The 20,058-nt window shown below is 25.4% G+C and overlaps 2 protein-coding genes across 2 annotated transcripts; one reads left to right on the forward strand and one right to left on the reverse strand.

The window, feature by feature from the left end:
* Positions 1-400: 400 nt before the first annotated feature.
* On the forward strand, positions 401-7,474 carry LOC129961644 (signal recognition particle 19 kDa protein-like). The gene is made up of 5 exons (XM_056075170.1): positions 401-559; positions 2,300-2,375; positions 3,384-3,455; positions 6,956-7,067; positions 7,252-7,474. The coding sequence occupies exons 1-5, from the start codon at positions 516-518 to the stop codon at positions 7,377-7,379; spliced, it is 432 nt and encodes a 143-aa protein (XP_055931145.1). The 5' UTR covers positions 401-515; the 3' UTR covers positions 7,380-7,474.
* A 28-nt stretch (positions 7,475-7,502) lies between these two features.
* LOC129961643 (proteasome subunit beta type-4-like) lies at positions 7,503-18,210 on the reverse strand. Its single transcript, XM_056075169.1, has 8 exons — positions 17,972-18,210; positions 15,720-15,926; positions 13,149-13,232; positions 11,617-11,679; positions 9,240-9,321; positions 8,524-8,640; positions 8,233-8,322; positions 7,503-7,584 (listed from the first exon to the last, which is right to left on the reverse strand). Exons 1-8 carry the CDS (start codon positions 18,106-18,108, stop codon positions 7,570-7,572), a joined length of 795 nt encoding a protein of 264 aa, XP_055931144.1. The 5' UTR covers positions 18,109-18,210; the 3' UTR covers positions 7,503-7,569.
* Positions 18,211-20,058: the final 1,848 nt, after the last annotated feature.

Genomic DNA, 20,058 nt, shown 5'->3' on the forward strand with positions numbered 1-20,058 from the left:
TTAGGAAACATTTTAATTAAATAAATTAAGTAATGTGCTTTAAATAAAATGAAAAATTAAACTTAAATAAATAAAATAAATAAATCACATTTTTTTTAAATTAATAAATTAAGTATTAATTATTATTAGTATTTTTTCAATAATAATAATTAATTTTTTTTAATGTGTGACTGAAATAAGAGTTTTTTGAATACGTCATTATTCAAACTTAGAAAATAACAACTCATCAATTATTGATCGTAATTGAACATCATTGTTAGACAATGGGGAAGTCAGTTTCTTTCCGAATACATAATTAGAGAAAGAAAAGTTATTCAAACTACAAATAAAAAATGAGAGTTAATTTTATAGATTACAAAAAAATTATTAACAATGTACTTAACTGAGGCTCGTTGTCAGCAATATTTTCATGTACCATGAAAAATAATATATGAATTTGGCAACATATGCTGTTTAACAACGAAAACAAACATATTGTTAAAGTGGTTTCGTGTGACTTTTTAATTCTCTAAAATATGGTTTCGTATTATGCTGATAAGAAATATTCTGACCGGGAAAGGTAATTAAGCATTCCTTATGTTATATGTATATATATTCCAGATGAAAAATGGACAGTTCTTAATCGTTATTACCTAGAAGCTTTTTCACGTCCCTTGCCGTTTTGGTTCCTTTTTAAATTACAGTTTAATTTATCTCTATAAATTTATTTGACATTTAATTTTCTTTTTCGAGTTCAAATTGCAACCTTCCAATATTTTGTTGCTTTTATGTTTCAAGTGTTTGATCGCAGGAAGACAGTTATTCATCGTTGAATACGTTTTGTTGCATTATAATTTGTACATTTAGTCAAAATTATTATTACATATTTTAAGTAAATTATACTCAAATATAAAAAGGAAGAATATAATTATATATGTCAATAAACCTGATCATTTTTACAGTTGTATCATCAGGAATTATAATTTATAGTTTGTATTCTTAGAAAAATAAGTATATTTTTTTAAAATAGTCGAGATATAAATTTAGGTGTCCTAATTCCAATGGCTGGTAATATATCAACAATTATTATTGATGCATTCTATGGTAGGGGAGGAGTTTCACATTTTATTATTATTTACTTCATCAGTTTAGACTTACTAAGAGTTTTGTTGATAAAAAGCTAATAGTATGTTCTTTAATTTATTTTAAAAACAATAAGAAAATACAAACAACTAGCTTTTGCATAGTCTTTTGTCCTACATCTCCCTTATATGAGGAAGATATGGGGCACATATGATAGAGCAATCGGACAAGGTTTGAGGAAATTAAAATTAATAAATAAGGTATTTTGATATCCTTTGCATTCAGTGATTTGTCATTCTGGACATGCCAAACAAGAGCTTTATTATGAAATATTTATTGGCAAAATTTAACAAAAATAAAGAATAACAAAATATGTTTAGAGATACTGGTGCTCTTAAGTAAATTTTTGAAAATGAGTGAAATTTCATTTAATGTTTTTTGCTTTGGTTAATGGAAACTCGGCTTTTTTATTGTTGTATATTGATACTTTATATTATTTAATATATATATATATGTTTATGATATAATATAATAATGAATACTAACTTGAATATTTGATAAATTTAAAATCAACTTGCTTTTGCATTGTAACACACCAACAATTAATTTATCAAACAACTTTAAGAAAAATTAAAAACTTTAATTATTATCATATTTAGAAAATATATTGAAATGTAATCGAGCATGTCCCATGCCTCCCACTACAGAATTTTCTTAATCTTAACCTTCTTTTAATAATTTATTAATCTTAATCTTTAATTAAAAATTTAATAATCTTAACCTTCTTTTAGTTCCAAACAACAAAAAATGACTGATTGACAATATCCTGCTAAGCACTGGCATACCATAAATCTGAACTTACAGAAATTTAATGGTCACCATATTTAATTAGCTTAATATGCTTCAGAATTAGTTAAAACACTATTTAAGAATGTTTACTACAGCTCCAATTAAATGTCTATTTGTGTGATTTCTGTTTATTGAAATTTAGTTAAACTGAGTTGTTTCCTAATTAACAAAATAAACAGAATTGATTGTAGTAAACATTTGTGACAATGGCAATATTTTTTGTCAGCTTTCAAAGCTTATTTTCTTTTGTTTTAATTATATTTTTTTTAATGAGTATATATATATCAACATTTTTGTAAGTAAATTGCTTATATATGTATATAAGATTTCAGAAATTAATTATGTATGTTTAAAATAAAGCATTAATATATACTACACTCACTTTCAGATGGTTATGTATTTATCCTGCTTACATCAATAGCAAGAAAACTTTTGCAGAAGGACGAAGAATAAAGAAAGATAAAGTAGGTTATATTTATATTCTCCCATCTTATTATTGAACTGTGATTTCTGATTGGAGTTTCTTAGATAGAATTTAATAATGTAACTTAATACATAATATAATAATCATAGAAATCTTGGACAATTATGGTTAGATATAATCAGAACTTTGAAATTTTTTTTACTATCTCGAATATGAAATTTCCAACTTTGTAAAATGTAGATTTAATTGTTTTTTCCACAAATTTGATTGTAAGAGTGGACATATAATTCAAATGTTGATTATATTTAGAGTAGAAATTATAGAATGTAGAAATCTTTAAACATTGCTTGTCTTAATACTAAAAAAAATCTTAAAATGCTACTTTTATTTTTATGTAATAAAAATAAGTATTTTCTGCTAAAAAATTCTTCTTAATACTATCAAAGGTATCATAAATGTTTTTTAGAGCATTCTTCCCCCCCCCCCCTCTCTTCAAAATGTAGTATATTTGAGCATTATTAATTATTTTAAGAATTAATTTTTTAAAATTTTTAAAAATTCTTTATAATTCTATACCAGTAGACACATAACAGGCATTTAATTTAATGATAACCAAAGATAACATCAAATTTGTAGAGAAGCCTTATATTATAACAACGCAAGAAAAAATAAACACCTCCATTAGCACAAAAAGAGAAGGTACAGATACGCTTTAAGCAAACACAGAGAATTGCACTTGCATTTAATTACATAAAATTATAAATATTGCTAGTTCAATAAGTTCACAATTAATTTTTCAAAGTTTAACATATAAAAGGTTGTTCAAATTATTTAAATTGACTAAGGATGTAAGAAATCTGATTGGAAAGTCTACAAAAATGTGCGTCATTGTTGGATTTTCTGAAATGATATGTTTCATAGTAAATCTTAAAAGGGAGCATTTATGAGTTGTTTTTTTTTCAGTTAAATCTTAAACAAAAAATAGTGTACATTTTCTTTTAGTTTTGTACTATTTATATTATGATATGAAAGCAACATATTTTTGTAGTGTGTAGAAAACCCTACTTGCCAAGAAATAAGAGATGTTTTAGATGCTGCATCATTTCAAATTGGTGTAGAGGTAAGTCATTTCATTTTCTTTTCCTATTTCTCAACGTCTCATATATATGTAAATACTATATATGTGTTTTATATATTTTCCAGGAGAGATGCTGGCAACATGTTCTTTAAATAAGCTTTATATCTTTTTTTTTTTTTTTTTGCTAAAATTTATGTTTTTAGATAGTTTTAAGAAATTTTTATATTGTTGTTAGAACGACAACAAGTGAGACTCATATTCTGACTGGGAAAAGAATGTGTGAAAAACCACTCAAAATTTATGTAGCTTCAAAATGAAATTTTTTCTCAATGTAGTTGTGATAGATTTATTTTACACTCATGCAAACTGAAGAGCATAGAAAGGCTATGTACAGTTCGGGAATTAAAGTGAAGTTTGAATTTATGTGATTAGGAAATGATTATTTTATAAGTGGAAAAAATCTCCAATTTAATAATTTTGTTGAAAGAATATATACTGAGTAACCTGAGTAAATTTAAATAGTGTTTATGTGAATAACATTGAACTAATTCACACTAATAATAATTATTGAATATTACCAATAATAAATGGTATTTTATTTTTTGTTTCAAAATTTAAAAAAAAAAAATTATATTTTATATTATTAATTTATGGTTGCAATTTTTGCAAAATAGTGTATTAGTATCATAATTAATAGTAAAATTTATTACACTATTTAAACTAATAGCACAAGCATTAGATTTGTAATATAATGTAGCTTCATATATATTGTATAGTTAAAAACATCAAGATTTTTATGGTTTGTTTATTCTGCAGATGTTATTAATGTTTAGTGAGATCACATTTTTCTGCAGTGATGATTGCTATCATATGTACAAGCTATTCATTAGATTCTGAATGTTTCTTCAGAAATTGGACACTGTTCTTGTGAAAAAAAAAAAAAAAAAAAAAAAAATCTGGTGAAATTTGTCATTGATGTGGGGCATTGTGGACTAGATCAAATTCTATGTTAAAATTAATTTCTTAGATGCTGAGGAATTGGACCGGTTTGCTCAGAGTCTGAATTTCTATCTTATAGAATTCTCAAGTTTGTTCTAATAATATGAATAACATAATAATTTTTCTGTTATTTATGATGCCTGTTTTCCTGCAATTTAAATTATATTCTTAATATATAATCATGCAGGGGTATCTTTATGTTACAATTGTATGCTGAAGTATTATTTTGTGAAAGTATTGGTCACTCCTCTTGGAGAACAACTGAAAATCAGCTAGCAATATCTTTTTGAATCTTGACAGTATTCAACAGAAATTTTTATTTAAGGTTTTCATTATTACAAAAGAAATATATTATGCTTCCATATATAGAGTTAAAAATTATTCATTACAAGTGTTTATATTTTCTCAGATATCCAAAATATCTATACTTCAAAACCTATTATCATATATCCTGCATCATTTAAATGAAACTTTTAATGTTATAAGTGAAAAATTAGATTTAAAAGTATTTCTCTAGGTATTCATTCTATTTATATAAAACATGCAAGTATTGTTCACTGCTAACAAAATGATTAGTACAGATTGCAAATCATAAGGCTTTTTGAAAGAAATCGATAAAAACCTTCATTATCAATTTCCAGTAATTCCCTAAATGTCCTTGTATCCAAAACTTTTCTGAAAAATAGATATTCAAACATATCCTTTATATGATTGGCCTTTTATAGAGCAGTTTATCTAGCTTTTCAGATGAAATTTGTTTTAAAAAATCTTATTTGACACTTTTGACCATGTAATCTACATATCAGTAAAAACTTTTAATTGCCTTTGTCAATATAAGAAATTTTCAGACAACATAATCCAGCTATTCATTCATATTGTTTCTTTTCTCCAAAATCTTGGTAGAAAAGAGCTAGTTTATGAATACAAACTTCGTAATTTTACCATTCATATTTCTGTAATAAAAGTGCCAAATTTTTTATAGTAAAGATAAATTAGAAATATATTTTTTAGAACTCACCATAAAATTTAAATCACTGAGTTAATACATTGAGATTCCTCTTAACAAACAATTATTAACTTTTTATCTGCCAAGGTACAGATATGTAAGTGATATATAACTATAAAAGTGTTTTTGATCTTGCATTTCCTTTGTAATCCTTTACAAGTATGATCTCATTAAAAAAATTACAATATTTTACATATAAATTATGATAAAAGTATATTTTTGCAATGAGTTATACAAAGTTTAGTTTCATGAATTTTAACAATTTTTCGCTATTCTTTGATTCATACACACTATGTAAACTGAATGATTCATCACATTGTCTTGCTGAGGAAAGACAATGCACATGAAAGAGTAGATATTATCTGCAAAGATAGGTGTATACTTTAATTGATTTATCATACTTTACATATTAATGAGTACACTCAGAGACGTCTTTGCCAGATCATAATGCTGCCTCCTTCTGCTTGGATCCAAAATCTAACTGCAAAAGATCTTACAGCACAAAAATAAATTTCATAATGTAGAATTGGAGAAAAAAAAATCTTCCATACATGAAAAGTTTCCTTTTTATTTGAAATCATTTGAGCCTGGATTTGGATGCTTAGCTAGAATTTAAGGATAAAAAGTATTTCATAATTTGCCATGTATATAGAAGGAATGTTTCCATTGTTTTCATGCATGAAAAATTACTCGGGAATTTGATATGCTGGAATTTTCAGATTAGATAAGCTCATTGAATTAAATATTTTAAATGTCTCTTCAACAACATATTTCATTTCATTGTTGTTGGTTAATGCATTAAACTTATTCTACTATAATCAGTAAGTTTGTATTTAAAATATATATGTACTTTGAAATTTGTAGTGTTTAAATTACTTCGTTGAGGAAGCTATCAAGAGCAAGCCATATAAAATAATTAACTGAAAATTCTAGCAAATTTTAATGTAGAAGAATTAGCTGGCAGTAAAAGGTGACTAGTTTAATAATATATTAAAGTAAATAATGAATTATTCATTAAATTATATACATGTATAATGTTTACTATTGATCTAAAGCTACGCTTTTGCAGTGTTTGAAAAAAAAAAAATTTTTTTTGTTACTTGGTAATCGATGCCTTTACAAATTGGCATTTCAAGGTAATTTACTTATATAAATTTGACATCTACTAAGAATTATTTTAAAATCAAAACTATTTATTATTGGTAAATTTCAATTTTCAAAAAATTATAATTATTGTGACAAGTTGTCTTTGATTGGAATCATATGATTAGTACTTATAGCAATCCATATCTATGCCAAAAAATTCTTAGTAAAAATTACTAGCCAGCTTCAAAGTATAAATTGATGAAATGCATCAGTTATATGAAATGTCTCCCTACTTCTTTTTTGTTGTACAATTAACGAACATATTGGAATGCAAATCAATAGCAAATTTTTTATATGTATTATATAAAAATTTCCTTGTTTTTTTTTTAAAGATCACATTTATGATTGTAAGTCTTATATAAAACTTTTGTATTTATTAAAATTTTTCTAGAACAAGTTATATTCAAGAGAACAAAATAAGGATAGTGTCATATTCAGAGGCCGTGTCAGAGTTCAGTTTAAAAATGATGATGGTTCTGTAGTTAATCCCAAATTTAAAACAAGTAAGATATTATCTTTTGTTTTATTTTTTAAACATGATGGATAGTAAATTTCCAAATTTCTTTCAATTGCTTATTAAATTGTTTTATTATAAGGAAGAATGAACTATCTACATTTCTTCACCTAGATAAGTTTAAAAATTCTGTTCAGTATCTCAAATTATGTTTTACTCATTCTCCCAAATAGGAAAGGAACTTTTAGAGTATATAGCTGAAACTATTCCGAAATTGAAAAGCCGAACCCAGAGCAAGTCTACTGACCAGCCTCAAAATGTTCAGAGTGCCAAGAAAGGCAACAAGAAGAAACGAAGATAAATATGAAAATAATGATTATGTAAAATATATGTACTTTTTCTCGGAAAATTTCTCTTTCAAAATGTTTTTTTAATTAAAGTTTATTTCAAAAAGTGGCAATGAAGTCAAGATTAAAGAAACAGATGCTTTTAAATATATTTATTATTATAAAAGACATTTTCAAACACAATACATAGTTTTACATGGATCTTCAGGAACACTTGGCCTGCAAGGAAGAAAAAAATAAATAAATAAATCATAAAATAATCTGAAAAATGTGTTAAAAAAGGCCAATTTTTTTTTCAATTTAATTTTATAGATTGAATATTATTTCTAGAAAAAATTAATGTAAATTTAAGGTATCCATTTTTCATATCTTTAGATGTAGAAAACATCAGTGAAGTATGCCTTGCTATTCTAGAAATTTTATTCTAAAACAATACTTAACTTATAGAGATCTAATTATACGAGCAGTAATTCAAAATTCCCAATCTATTTATTGAGGATCTTGTTTTCATACTCATAAAGATGGGATTTTATTTTTGAATTTTATAATTGTGTATTTTTGATGATAATTAAGAATACATATGTGCGATGCAAATTTGATTTTAGAATTTCACTATTTTTTTTAATTTTCTAATTGTTAGCACACTAACAACTGTTTGTATCAACTTTATTACCTTACGAACTTGTTAAAAGCTCTGTAATATATAGACATAAAATTTACTACACAGTTTACACTAAGAAGTTAAACTGCCGGTATTTTCAAATTTGTATAAAATCTAGAAAATGGAATTAAAATCACAGCAATCAAGTATGATGAATAAAGATCAGTAAATTTATAATATTGAAAAGTGCAAAAAAAAACACATACCCCAACTAATCGTGCAACTGACCAATCGGAATCTATTTCCACTGGATCAGTAACCCTGACACCTTCTTTTGTGCAAATCCCAACAGTAAACTAAACAGGATTAAATATATATTACATTTGTATTTAAACATTTTTAAAACAATTTAATTGTAAATAACAATAGCAATTTTTACCAATAGAAGAAAAATGACAAGACAACAATGATAGGCCATCAAAGCCAATAAATTTTATAATTCAGTAAATAATAAAATGTTTTACTTTTTTTTATATACAGAATAAGAAAAATTTTACCTTGGGAAAGGATCTTCCATCTCTGTAGTACAAAATCCTCAAACAATGCTTTATGAGATCTAGTGCTTCATGTTCAGATATGTTCGGATTTTTTTCAATTCTGGTACGGAACAAAGGCTACAAAGTAATAATAATAATAAGAAGAAGCTAATTTCACAATATTTATTTTAATGTATAGTGAATTATAAATTTACATCCTAAGCAAAATACATGCATATGCCAGAAGAGAATCCAGTCTCAGATTATTATTTACCATCTCATTAAATTAACTTCTGTGAAATATTTTAAATAATAATTTCTTTAACAAAGATTATACTGCTTTAGTGATCATTTTTACTCAAAGTTTTAACCATAATTAGCTTGATTTTGGTTATTTTTTGCAAGAAATTTCAAATATTACTATTTTAAAAGAAATGTACTGCATTGCATTTTAATATTAGAACAGTACACAGTTATTATCGGAAACAGAACAATTACCACATGGATTCATCTTGAACCACATCATTATTTAATAAATTTCCTTAATGAAATAAAAAGACAACATCAGAATAAACAAGAAGATAAGTGGAATAAAATTTATATCTATTAAATGTATGGTTTTGAAAAAATCAAAACTAATCTTACACATAAAACTAACCTTTCAGAATATTTTTTATACTATAGTAATCTATAAAGTTTTATCTAAATATCAGTATTTGAAATACAAGTTAACAAACCTGAGCTAAGTATGAGCCATAACCAGTAGCAATAGAAGGAGCTTCAAAAGCAGTTCCAATTTTATCAACCAACCCCAAATACCTGAAACATTTTAGATACAAGCATTAAAAAAATACTTTTTTTTGGTGGCCAGCATTTCTGTTTGAATTTCCCTGACTTTTTTTGGATGTTTCTATTTCTTCAGAATGATTTCATTTTATTTTATTCTCTTTAATTATTGCACAGTATGTTCTTAACTGTATTAGAAAAATTGTTCTACTCTTAACTAAAATCAATACAAAAAAAAAAAAAAAACATTTTTACTTATTGACTTTCAAATAAGCTTCAATTATGTATACCTTACCCTTACTTTTTTTTTAACTAATACTAGAAGACACCTATCTAGCAGAAGGACTTTTAGCCAACCAGTCATATCTCAAAACTGTTTGTCAAATTTATTCACTAAAATTACAGTATAAAAATAAATGCACATTGGCAGAGTGAAATGATTTGTTTCCTTCCATCAGGGTCTCCTTTTTCCATGCTGTTTACTAACAGCTAATTAGAACTGAACAATAATTTTACTAACAGAAAAAAAAAAAAAAAAAACATTCTTTACAAATACAAAATGAAATCTCTGCATCAAAATAAGAAAAATTCTTCAATGATATAAAAATTGCATTGATTTTTAGTCTACCAACTATAATAAAAAAACACTGGCTGAATACTTAACTTGTAAAATACAAAGGGGGAGAAAGCGTGGAAAATATGTCATTATTGGATGGAAATAAAAATGTTTTAGAAGCGTAAATTTTCGTGCCAAACAGTTTCATATACCATCCAAACATATATGAAAAGTGCTACCCTTCACTTTTTGAGAAAATTACAAGAGAAACGTGCACCTTTAATGTATCTAACAAAAACATTTCTTGCATTTAATGTCATTTTTAAATTTCTAGAGCATTTTATTGGACGTATGGAGAATTTTAAACAAACACAAAATAAATGTTAAAAGAAAATATTAGAAATAATGTCCATAATATCTGTCCATATGAAGAATTTAGTAAATCCATATTTATAAAGTTTAAAAATAAACAAAAAATTGTTTTAAGGAAATATTAGTAATAGTGCCCGATATTTCAGAATTCAAGAAAAAGATCTCCAAGAAGAGGGAGAAAAAAATTGTGAAATACTTATTTAATTAAAATAAATTGTTTTGGAATTATAATATTTTACATCCAGTTTTGAATGTTAAAATACCCAAAATTCATACCTTTTTTTTTGTAACACATGGTAAAATTGATTTGGCATTCGATGGAAGAAAAGGGGGGGGGGGAATATAGCTCCATATATATATATTTTTAAATAAAAGAAATCCATTAGAGCTTAAAATAATAACAGTAATAGAGGCTAGGCCTTAGTTAGACTGCCTTTTCCCATAGTAAGCAAAAACAGTTTTACTACTTATGCCGATATAATTTGACATTCTGATAAAAAGCAAACAAAAACTTTCAGCAGAAATATATATTTATACATATACGCAATACATTAGATATGGTGGCTAATTTTTCTTTTCCACAGTCTGTCTTAGATTATCAGTAAATGTTTGATTTTCATTCTAATGATGTTTCATTCTACTTATGAAAAAATACCAGTAAATTTTCAAGTTCAATGAAAATTACCAATTTTTAAAAAATTTCCAGTTTTATAATAAATTTCCCTAATTTTTCCCTATCTCCTCTAATTTCCTGTGTTCCCAGTCGACTGGCCACTCCGATTTTATATCATTACAAAATCCATAAGTAACTTCTTTAAATAAAATCTAAATAAACCAGTCAATATGTAAATTACAAAGACATAAAATCTTACATTACTTTTATACATTTTAAGAATAACAGTATTTGAAGTGTAAAATCTGAAAATTAGTTTGCATCCCTGATTTTTTTTTTCTTCCCCACCCCTTCAATATATATATATATATATATATATATATATATATATATATATATATATATATTCATATTATATACCTAAAATTTGATAAAACAGAGAATTGTTAATTAAAAAGCAAAAAATATCTAATAAGTCAAAACTTCCTTTTTTGGGGGGGGGGCTTATGTTGATTATTCTTTGGTTATTTATTAATATAAAAAGATGGTAATATTTTTAATAAAAGCTATATTTCCACCTCAAATTAGAGCAAATCAGTAGAATAATTTCAGGCTGCAGCAGTGTGTTAAAAATCAGACCTGTATTACTTAAGAAATATATACTTTTTAATTCTTTTATGATGATTCAATAAAAAAAAATTAACTGATAAAACTAAGAAAAATTAACATAATCATCAGATTTTATTATCATAATAGTATTGACATAATACAAAATTGCAATACTTACGGCTTTCCGTCTTGCATGCCACCTACAACATATATATTCCACAAAGGATCAAGTTTAGATCTCCTGTAAATATATATATATATTGATAAAGATTTAAAGAATGTAATATATTTAGAAGCAATTTTAAAGATGCCAGACCTGAAACATGATTTCATTAATTGTGTACTTTTGGTATCATACAGTTTTTTGTTTTTATTGTTGAGATGCATATGCTAAGTTTATAATATAGATATTTTTTAAGAAGGTCAAAGATTAACCTGGCATCATTTTTCAAAGACTGGATTTGGCATTTTTTTTGTAAAGATTTAGATTATTCCAAATCAAGACCATTTATTATTATCAGCTATTTGAAATGCAGTCTCAAAAGTTTTTACATTTTTGTAATTATTGACTTTAAGCCAATTGAAAATCATGAAAAATTCTTAATAAATGAAACACATTAAAAATTGATTTTAAAAAGTTTTACTTTTTATTATTTAATCAATTATTTATTCGTTACATTAATTTAAACTTTTTTTTCATATGTTAGTTCATATTTAAAATGATAAAGGTAACTTTCTGAATTGTAATTTTTTTTTATTTTTTTTTTTATAACAATATGTGTTTAAAGTGAAAATGTTCTTAATCATCAGCTATCTATGGTGTTTCAATGTGCAATATTTTATCTTTTTCTCATAAAGATTTAAAAGAATTTCAAAATACTAATTTAGATTATATGGAATCTACCTTTTCCTTCCAGTTTGCTAGAAGGATTTTTTTTTCTTTCTGCTGTTAGCAATAATATACATATGTCATCACATTAATGCTATGCAGAAATATCTAGATAGTATGGATAATTATAGTATTGTACCTTATTAATCTGAATTCCATAGAAAATATGTGGGGACAAGGGGGATGTGCTTGGATGCAAAATTTAGCAGCTTACTCATATCCTCCAAACAAACAAGTTTGGCCTCAAACTTCCTTGCTTGCAATATGTCCCAATATGTACACTGACAAATAGCTTAAGAATGATATATTTCTAGTAGGCCTTTTTTATTTAAACTGTTAGATATACTAAATCAAAAATAAACAATACTTCCACCAACAGAAAAAAAAAAATCTATAAATACATAATGTAAAATGAGTGAAAGAGAATATAAGCAATAATACCATACACTTAGATTAAATTTTAAAAAATTGAGCTTCAATACAAGTTATTCTAACTTTTCCTGATCTCCCTTTAGGCTGACCACCCAATGTAGTTTTTGAGAAATTTGTATTCCTTCATTTTGTATTTCTGTGTTAATATATTTTATTTAAAAAAAAAAAAGAAGCAACTTGTAGTTCTCTTAAAAATATTTTGTATTAGATCATGTCTAATCTTAACATGAAATCTATAGTCATTTGTTTTTTAAAGATAGCCAATCATTAATAATTTTTAGTTTGTTTTGTCAGAGAATTTCAGTCAACTTCTCTTTATTTGTATCAATCTTTCAGTATATTATTTAAAATGAATATTAACTTTTCATAAAAAAATGACAAGTTTTTACCTATTGTACATAGATCTTGTTAACCAACAGTGAAGTGATCTTGGCTTTAAATTAAAGCCATCGTTCAAACATTCTTCGTTGATTCTGAAAAAATATATATAAAGATACAATTAAAATAACACAGCAAACAATTAAAATCCATCATAACCAAAGCCTTTTCACAATGAAAAGAATATTTTCCAAGCATTAATATTTCAACAACTGAAATAATTCTGAAAAGCAGATAGATATTAGTTCAATAAAATGTTAAATCTAACCCCTCCCCCACATGCTGAAATAGTAAGAAGATTATTTGAAATAAATATTTAAAAAAAACCCAGCAAACTTTATTAAGATATGTTTACTTTATAAAATATTTTTTTAAGTATTAAAATAAGAATGAAAACACTGTTTGACATTGTGCTGCAAATTACCATTTAAATATTTTGAATTGGTTTCTTACAAAAAAAAAAAAAAAAAATGATAATAAAGGGATGGGGGGGGATTAAGGGACAGATCCCAACAAGTTTTTCAAAATTTCTTTAACAGACAAGACATAAGCCTGAAGTTTATAAAAATAAGAAATGGAGCCAAACATCAATACCAAAAAGTAAAATAAACATGATTAACTGAACAATAAAATGAATTAATCTATACAAAGTGTTTGAGGTTTTAAAAATACTATAAATTTAATACATGAAAGAAAATCAATCTCAAAAATGATAAATTTTGATTCTGAAACAACTGAAATTGTGTTTCTGCAGTAATGTGTCATGTTTACTTTTAAGAAATTGAATTACAAATAAAACATTTCTTATGTTTTTAATAAAAAATTTCTTAATAATTTTTATTTCTATCCTTTTTGTATTTTTGTTAAACTACCTTTCATTAATTTAATACAAAAAAAAATTTTTTTAATATTATTTCTGCATAAAATTACAGGATATCTCCACTTATTATTTCTAATAAATGCAAATGTTGATATAACATATTTATAAACTATGTCAACTTACATTTCATTGACAATTATAGGAAAAGTTTAATTTTACATATAAGTATTATAAATTTGAGTGAAGTATTATGATATTTCTAAATAAAAAAAAATATATAACTTCTAAATAACAATTTTTCTTAGTACTGTATGCCTTGAAATAATTCTATACATAATTTACAATAGACACAATAGAATACAAGAAATATGAATTGCTTTTGTTCTATACATTATTATTAATTTTGCAGAGTAAAAGTAACTTGTTTATAGATCAAATATAGTAAACTTTTAAATTTTATCACCTAAGTAGGTTACCAATCAATTTAATAGAGAAACAGTATTTTCTAAAAGCAAAATAGTTCAAAAAATTATATATAAGACTACAGACAATATACCATGTCAAATTTTATGAGTAATTCAGACAATTCTATATTGCACATGATAAGAAAGAAATTAAAAGATAAAAAAATGGAAACTGAATGCTGTCTTTCAGATAATATGTATTACAGTAGGTCATAAGTATGGTTGTGCCAATTTTCGATTTACCGGAAAAAAAATCGATATTTTTGAAAAATTGATTTTTTGATGCCACTTTTTGAAAAATATCAATCTATCGAAATCATGATTATGAATAATAGTTTACGATGAATCGCCATATAATAAATCGATATTCACAATTAATTTCTGTTTTCAATTTCATTTTGGTTATCAATTAGTGTTAATTTTTATTAATATTTCTATTAATACTGTCATGTTTTAATATATAACACTTGTCTTAAGCATGTCATTTTGGAAAAAATTATTTTTTGTTCTCTAACTGAATGATACCAATATGGAAAAATAACTGCGATTATCAGAAGGTTGTCGATTGTTCATTGTTTAATCGCTAAATATTCATCGTCAGAAATACAAGCAAAAAGGATTAATTCAGATCAAATCAACAATTTTATTCGTAGCTAGCATTTTCACACTCAAACATTAAAAAAAAAAAATAAAAAAAAAGAAGAAGCTAATTAATTTTTCAAGATATCAGATTTTGAATTTACTTGTTAAAGGCATTATTATGTTGTTTTCCTATATTTTTTTTTTAATAAAGAATGAAAAAATTATTATATTGAAAAAACACAATGCTATAAATTATAACATGCAGACATTGCTTTGGCATTGACACACTTTTTTAAAGGAGTTTCAGTGCAATTATTTTCTAACTATTTTGATTCAAAGAAAGCAAATAGTTTTATTACATAAATTAAAACTACCCTTTATTTGGAGCCGTTTTGATCAGTCAATATGTTAAGAGATCTATTTATAACTTATAATAGCTATAAATAAATAACGATATCACAATATATCGAAAAATATTGATATGTGTTGGACGATATATCGTGACAAAGTTCGGTCATCGCCTAGCTCTAGTCATAGGCTACTTGGCAACCTCAGGATTATGCCAAGATCACTAAACTTCATTATACAACCATCTTAATGATCTAATTAGTAGCTTGATGATTGAATCAGTGGTTCACTATAATATATGGATGATATATTTGTAAAAAATAAATGAATAAAAATGTTCCAATTTGTTTTAAAAACCTTTAACTTACATCTGCTGTTCAATGACTGATGACATGTATTGAAAGTCAGCAAAATCTCCTCCAGCGCCAAGGATAATTTGATCATTTACTTTTAGTACCCTAGGACAGTTCAAAAAACGAGCCATAGACCCAAATGAACCAAGGGTATCTGCAGCAATCATAACACCTTCATCAAATACCAAACCTAAGACAGAAGTTCCAGTGATAATTGGGTGCCTATAAAATACATATAAATAAATATAACAAATTGATTTAATCATATATTTATTTCAATAAAAAAAGATTTACTTAAGGGCAGATAGAGCTGACAGAATGTTTGGTTTATAATCAAAATGTCATAGTTTGCATCTGCAAGGAAAGATATTTAAAAACAAAATATAAAAAACTCATAACTAACTTTTTGCACTATTCTTTGGTCTTGTAGAATGATTTATAGAGAGTAATTTTGGTACCATCAGATTAACTAGAATCTCACATTAGTCATGGGGGAAGGGGCAATTAACATATTTTAGACATATGAAATGAACTGTAAGAACAGGTCAAAGTTTCTAATGCTGATGGCGAGGAACTTCATTTCAATCAATCTTAATAATATTCACAGTACCAATATTCATCAATGGTACAGTTAAGTAGATTTAAGCATTATCTAGCAAAATTTATATCAAGTTGAACTCTAAAAGTAGAATTTATTATCATACTGAATAGAAACCTTAACTCGAATGCTAGTTCAATGCCAGAGAAATTCAAAATAATTACCTAATTCATATTGTTTTTAACAATATAAATATTACAATTGTTACCTAATTTATATTGTTTTTAACACACAAAGAAGCAGTGTCCAAGGTAATTATCTTGAAAATAAAGCTTCATTTTCTGAAACAAAGTTAAATTTTGCATTTTTAAGGAATTTGAGTTTAATAATTACTATTAATAAAAAGATAAGGCAATGATGATGCAATTCATTATTGAGTAATCCTTTTTCATTTAATATTAAGCATGCCACTTTTAAAATTTGCTAAGAAATGGAACTTAAAAAGTTGTAACCTATCACTATAACTTTAAAAGTATATGATTAGATGGAAATTAGTACACTAAAAATGTAGCTTGCACAGGAATAATAGACAATAAAAAAAATTAGTTACTAACACATTTATAGAAATTTTTTCATACATTTTATATGTCCATGGTTGACAACCAGTTAGTTCAGTTACTATAAATTTTTATATATATCTTCAAAGTCACCCTCTCCTTTCAAATTCTCATCTGAATCAAGATGTCTTTTTTGAACAACTTATGAGAAGTTATCAATGTAATATTATGATCTAAATAAATAATCCAGATATGGAAAGTATAAAATTTTATGAAATTTGTAATAACAAACAGATGAAAAATTCTGACTCAAAATACACATTATTAAAAAAAAAAAAGTTAAAAAAGAAAGAAAGAAACTGAACTGATGATGAAAGAAATTTCCCTTTTTAGAAAACAGGTAATCAATTATGACTTTCTGATCAGTAAGAAGGATGCATTGTCCTTTAAAGCTGATCTTACTGATAAGGAACTCGCATTTTCCCAAAATTATTTCAAAGAAATTTTTTTTTCTAATCATCAATGAACTTTATTGAGTCTTAATAATTTTATTGTATTTATCCCTTATTTTTCTATGTTTAATTTTCTTATTTGCACAGAGATACAAAATTCACTTAAAATTATTTTCAACACATATTTTACACACTCATGAAAAATTCAACTAAGTAAAAGCTATTCTTTCCTATCAAGTTTAGACAACTTTTCCAAGTATAAAAAACATTCACGATAGTTACAGATACACATATATTCTAAGAACATTCTAAAATAGTCATTAATTATTCATTACAGTAACATTTATTACAATGAAACATACATATTGCAATTCAGTGAGACATAAGTTGACATATAAAATTTTTGTTAAGTGACAGTTTTCTAACAGAACAGATCATATATTATAGGAAATTCGTACAGAAGAAGCAAAAACTAATACATGAAATTAATTTCTTTTAACCATACTAATCAATAAAAACTTTAAATACTGTGTCATTTTATACTGATGATATCATAATATTTGGCCACTCAAAATAAAAATGGAAAAGTATAATTTTAATTTCACATTCTAAAATATTCTAAATTATTTTAAATACAGGGTTTTTATATAATTAATATTCAATTTAGATAGCTAATAACTAATGTAATTAACATATAATAAAACCAAAATTCATTCGTACGTAGTTCTTTTGAATACTCCGTCTTCAGAAGCAAAATTCCAAGTTGAATTTTCAGTAAAGGGCATCATATTATCAACATCTTTTGCAAAAATCGAGGAAGAACAACTTCCTTGGGAATACAGCTTAGCAAAATCCATTTTATTTTTTTAATATTTGATACAGATCGTACAGAAAGCTAGCTCCCAAACAAAAACAGTAAACTTTCAATTTTCTTCAAGTCATTCAGTTTCCAAGAAGTTGAGTTGATTTCTCCTTCTTCCGGCATTTTCTTTTTAGTGTTTTAAATGGTTTTAAAATACAGACAAGTAAATAACATTACTTAAATGCAGATAATAAGAAAAAAAATATTGAAAATTAAGGCCATTTTTTCTATTAAAGAAGATTGCAGAAGAAAAAAAAAACTAAAAGACGGAGAAATTTAAATAAAAATCTTGAAATGCGCAAACTTTATTTCGCATTTATGGATGAATTTTAATCACTAGACCAAATGCGGAAAGTATTCGATAAAGATTCGGCCAAATTAAATTAATATTTGTCTGATGTTTCCAAAGTAGAGAAACTTTTAATAATTTCAAATGGTTCCAAATCTACAGTTACTTATGAAAAAATAATCCTCTCACTGAAAATGAAAACTGGCAAAGTGTCATTATTTTCGGATTCCATTATCGCAATCCTTTTGATAAAATTCCTTCTCAGCTATTCAAAACATTTGTAAAAATCTGAATTTCGAGTTTCGAAAATGCAGACTCACTCTTTGAGTCTGTATTTTCAAAAACAGGCTGAAAGGGAGAGTCTATAGACTAAAGGGAGAGTTTCAACAGACTCTCTTCAAATTTAATCTAGTGAATGATGAAAATCCGATTGACTTAATATCTCGTAGTGCTGATCCGACAAACCTCAAGAATCAGGCTTTGATACTTGAGACTTCTATAACAATCAATGGTCTTGATCATCAGGGCAATTGATTGTTATAGGAGGAGCAAGCATAGTCAATTGTTCTACTGAATACAAAATGGATTGAGAAAGAATTATACTTGATTGAATATAAACAGTTATCTTTTTACAATTTAGCTCTTTTATTGAAAAGCAACTTCAACAACAAATTTCTTTCTTTGAGTAAATATTTTCATAAAATAATTCTAATTCTTAATTTCCTTTTCAGATTCCAGAACTGTAAAACCAAGTAGAAAAAGAAATGACTTTATGACTATAGAAGAATTTCAGCATGATAAAAATATTTAATTATTACAGTGCATGAAAATGCATTTAATGTAAAAAATATTGTCTTAAAGAAAAATGAAAACCTTAAGAAAACCAGTGCAAATAATTTAAATATTTTTCTTGGTAATGATCATCTTAATCGTTTTGGAAATAGTTGAAAGATTCTGAATTATCATTTAGTAATATTATAATGAAACATTTTCATATAAAAAAATTGTATGTTGGTGCGTAAACCAGCCTTTATCGCATAAGGCAAGAATATTGGTTTTTAAATAGGAAAAATGTGTAGAGAATTGCACATCGATGCATTAAATCTTTTAAGGCAAAGCTTAAAATGGAAGCTTTTACTCCAAGATCGCCTAGTTTTGGTGGTTTCTGAAAGGCTTGTGTTAAATTGTTTAACTCTCGTTTGAAAAGAATCGTAAAAAGGTTTAAAACTATGTTCTGCCTATATAGAAAATATCGATTTCCAAACACTTTGGCAACATTTTTTTTTTTTTTTTTTTTTCATATCAAACTTTTTTTTTTTTGTAAACACATTTACCATTTTTTACCCAAACATATTTTTAAAAAAAAATTACAATAATTATCATATATTTTGTCTGCAGCGGAAATTGATATGGAAATGTAATATTTTGCTATTTTTCGGCGTTTTTGCATATAATACAATAAACGATATTCATGAGGTGAATTTCGGGGAAAATTAGAATGTACTGCATATATATAGCAAAAAGTTGGAAAATCTCCTTCAATTTTTTTTTTTTTTTAAATAGCGCACAAAGGAACTAAGTGGAAAAGAAAACTGACCTATAGATAAATTGCAAACCATTATGGAATTATAATTCGTGACAACAGTAACTTATAAT

Source organism: Argiope bruennichi, chromosome 2 (genome assembly GCF_947563725.1).
Source record: "Argiope bruennichi chromosome 2, qqArgBrue1.1, whole genome shotgun sequence".
Taxonomy (NCBI): Eukaryota; Metazoa; Arthropoda; class Arachnida; order Araneae; family Araneidae; genus Argiope; species Argiope bruennichi.

Bases quoted from the DNA above. Each gene is read 5' to 3' on its own strand.
- LOC129961644 (XM_056075170.1), top strand. From the start codon at position 516: ATGGTTTCGTATTATGCTGATAAGAAATATTCTGACCGGGAAAG. The intron at 560-2,299 runs GTAATTAAGCAT...ACTCACTTTCAG, and splicing joins AAATATTCTGACCGGGAAAG to ATGGTTATGTATTTATCCTG. The intron at 3,456-6,955 runs GTAAGTCATTTC...AAATTTTTCTAG, and splicing joins CATTTCAAATTGGTGTAGAG to AACAAGTTATATTCAAGAGA.
- LOC129961643 (XM_056075169.1), bottom strand. From the start codon at position 18,108: ATGGATTTTGCTAAGCTGTATTCCCAAGGAAGTTGTTCTTCCTCGATT. The intron at 9,322-11,616 runs GTAAGTATTGCA...AAAATGTTTCAG, and splicing joins GGCATGCAAGACGGAAAGCC to GTATTTGGGGTTGGTTGATA. The intron at 8,641-9,239 runs GTTTGTTAACTT...ATTACTTTGTAG, and splicing joins ATGGCTCATACTTAGCTCAG to CCTTTGTTCCGTACCAGAAT.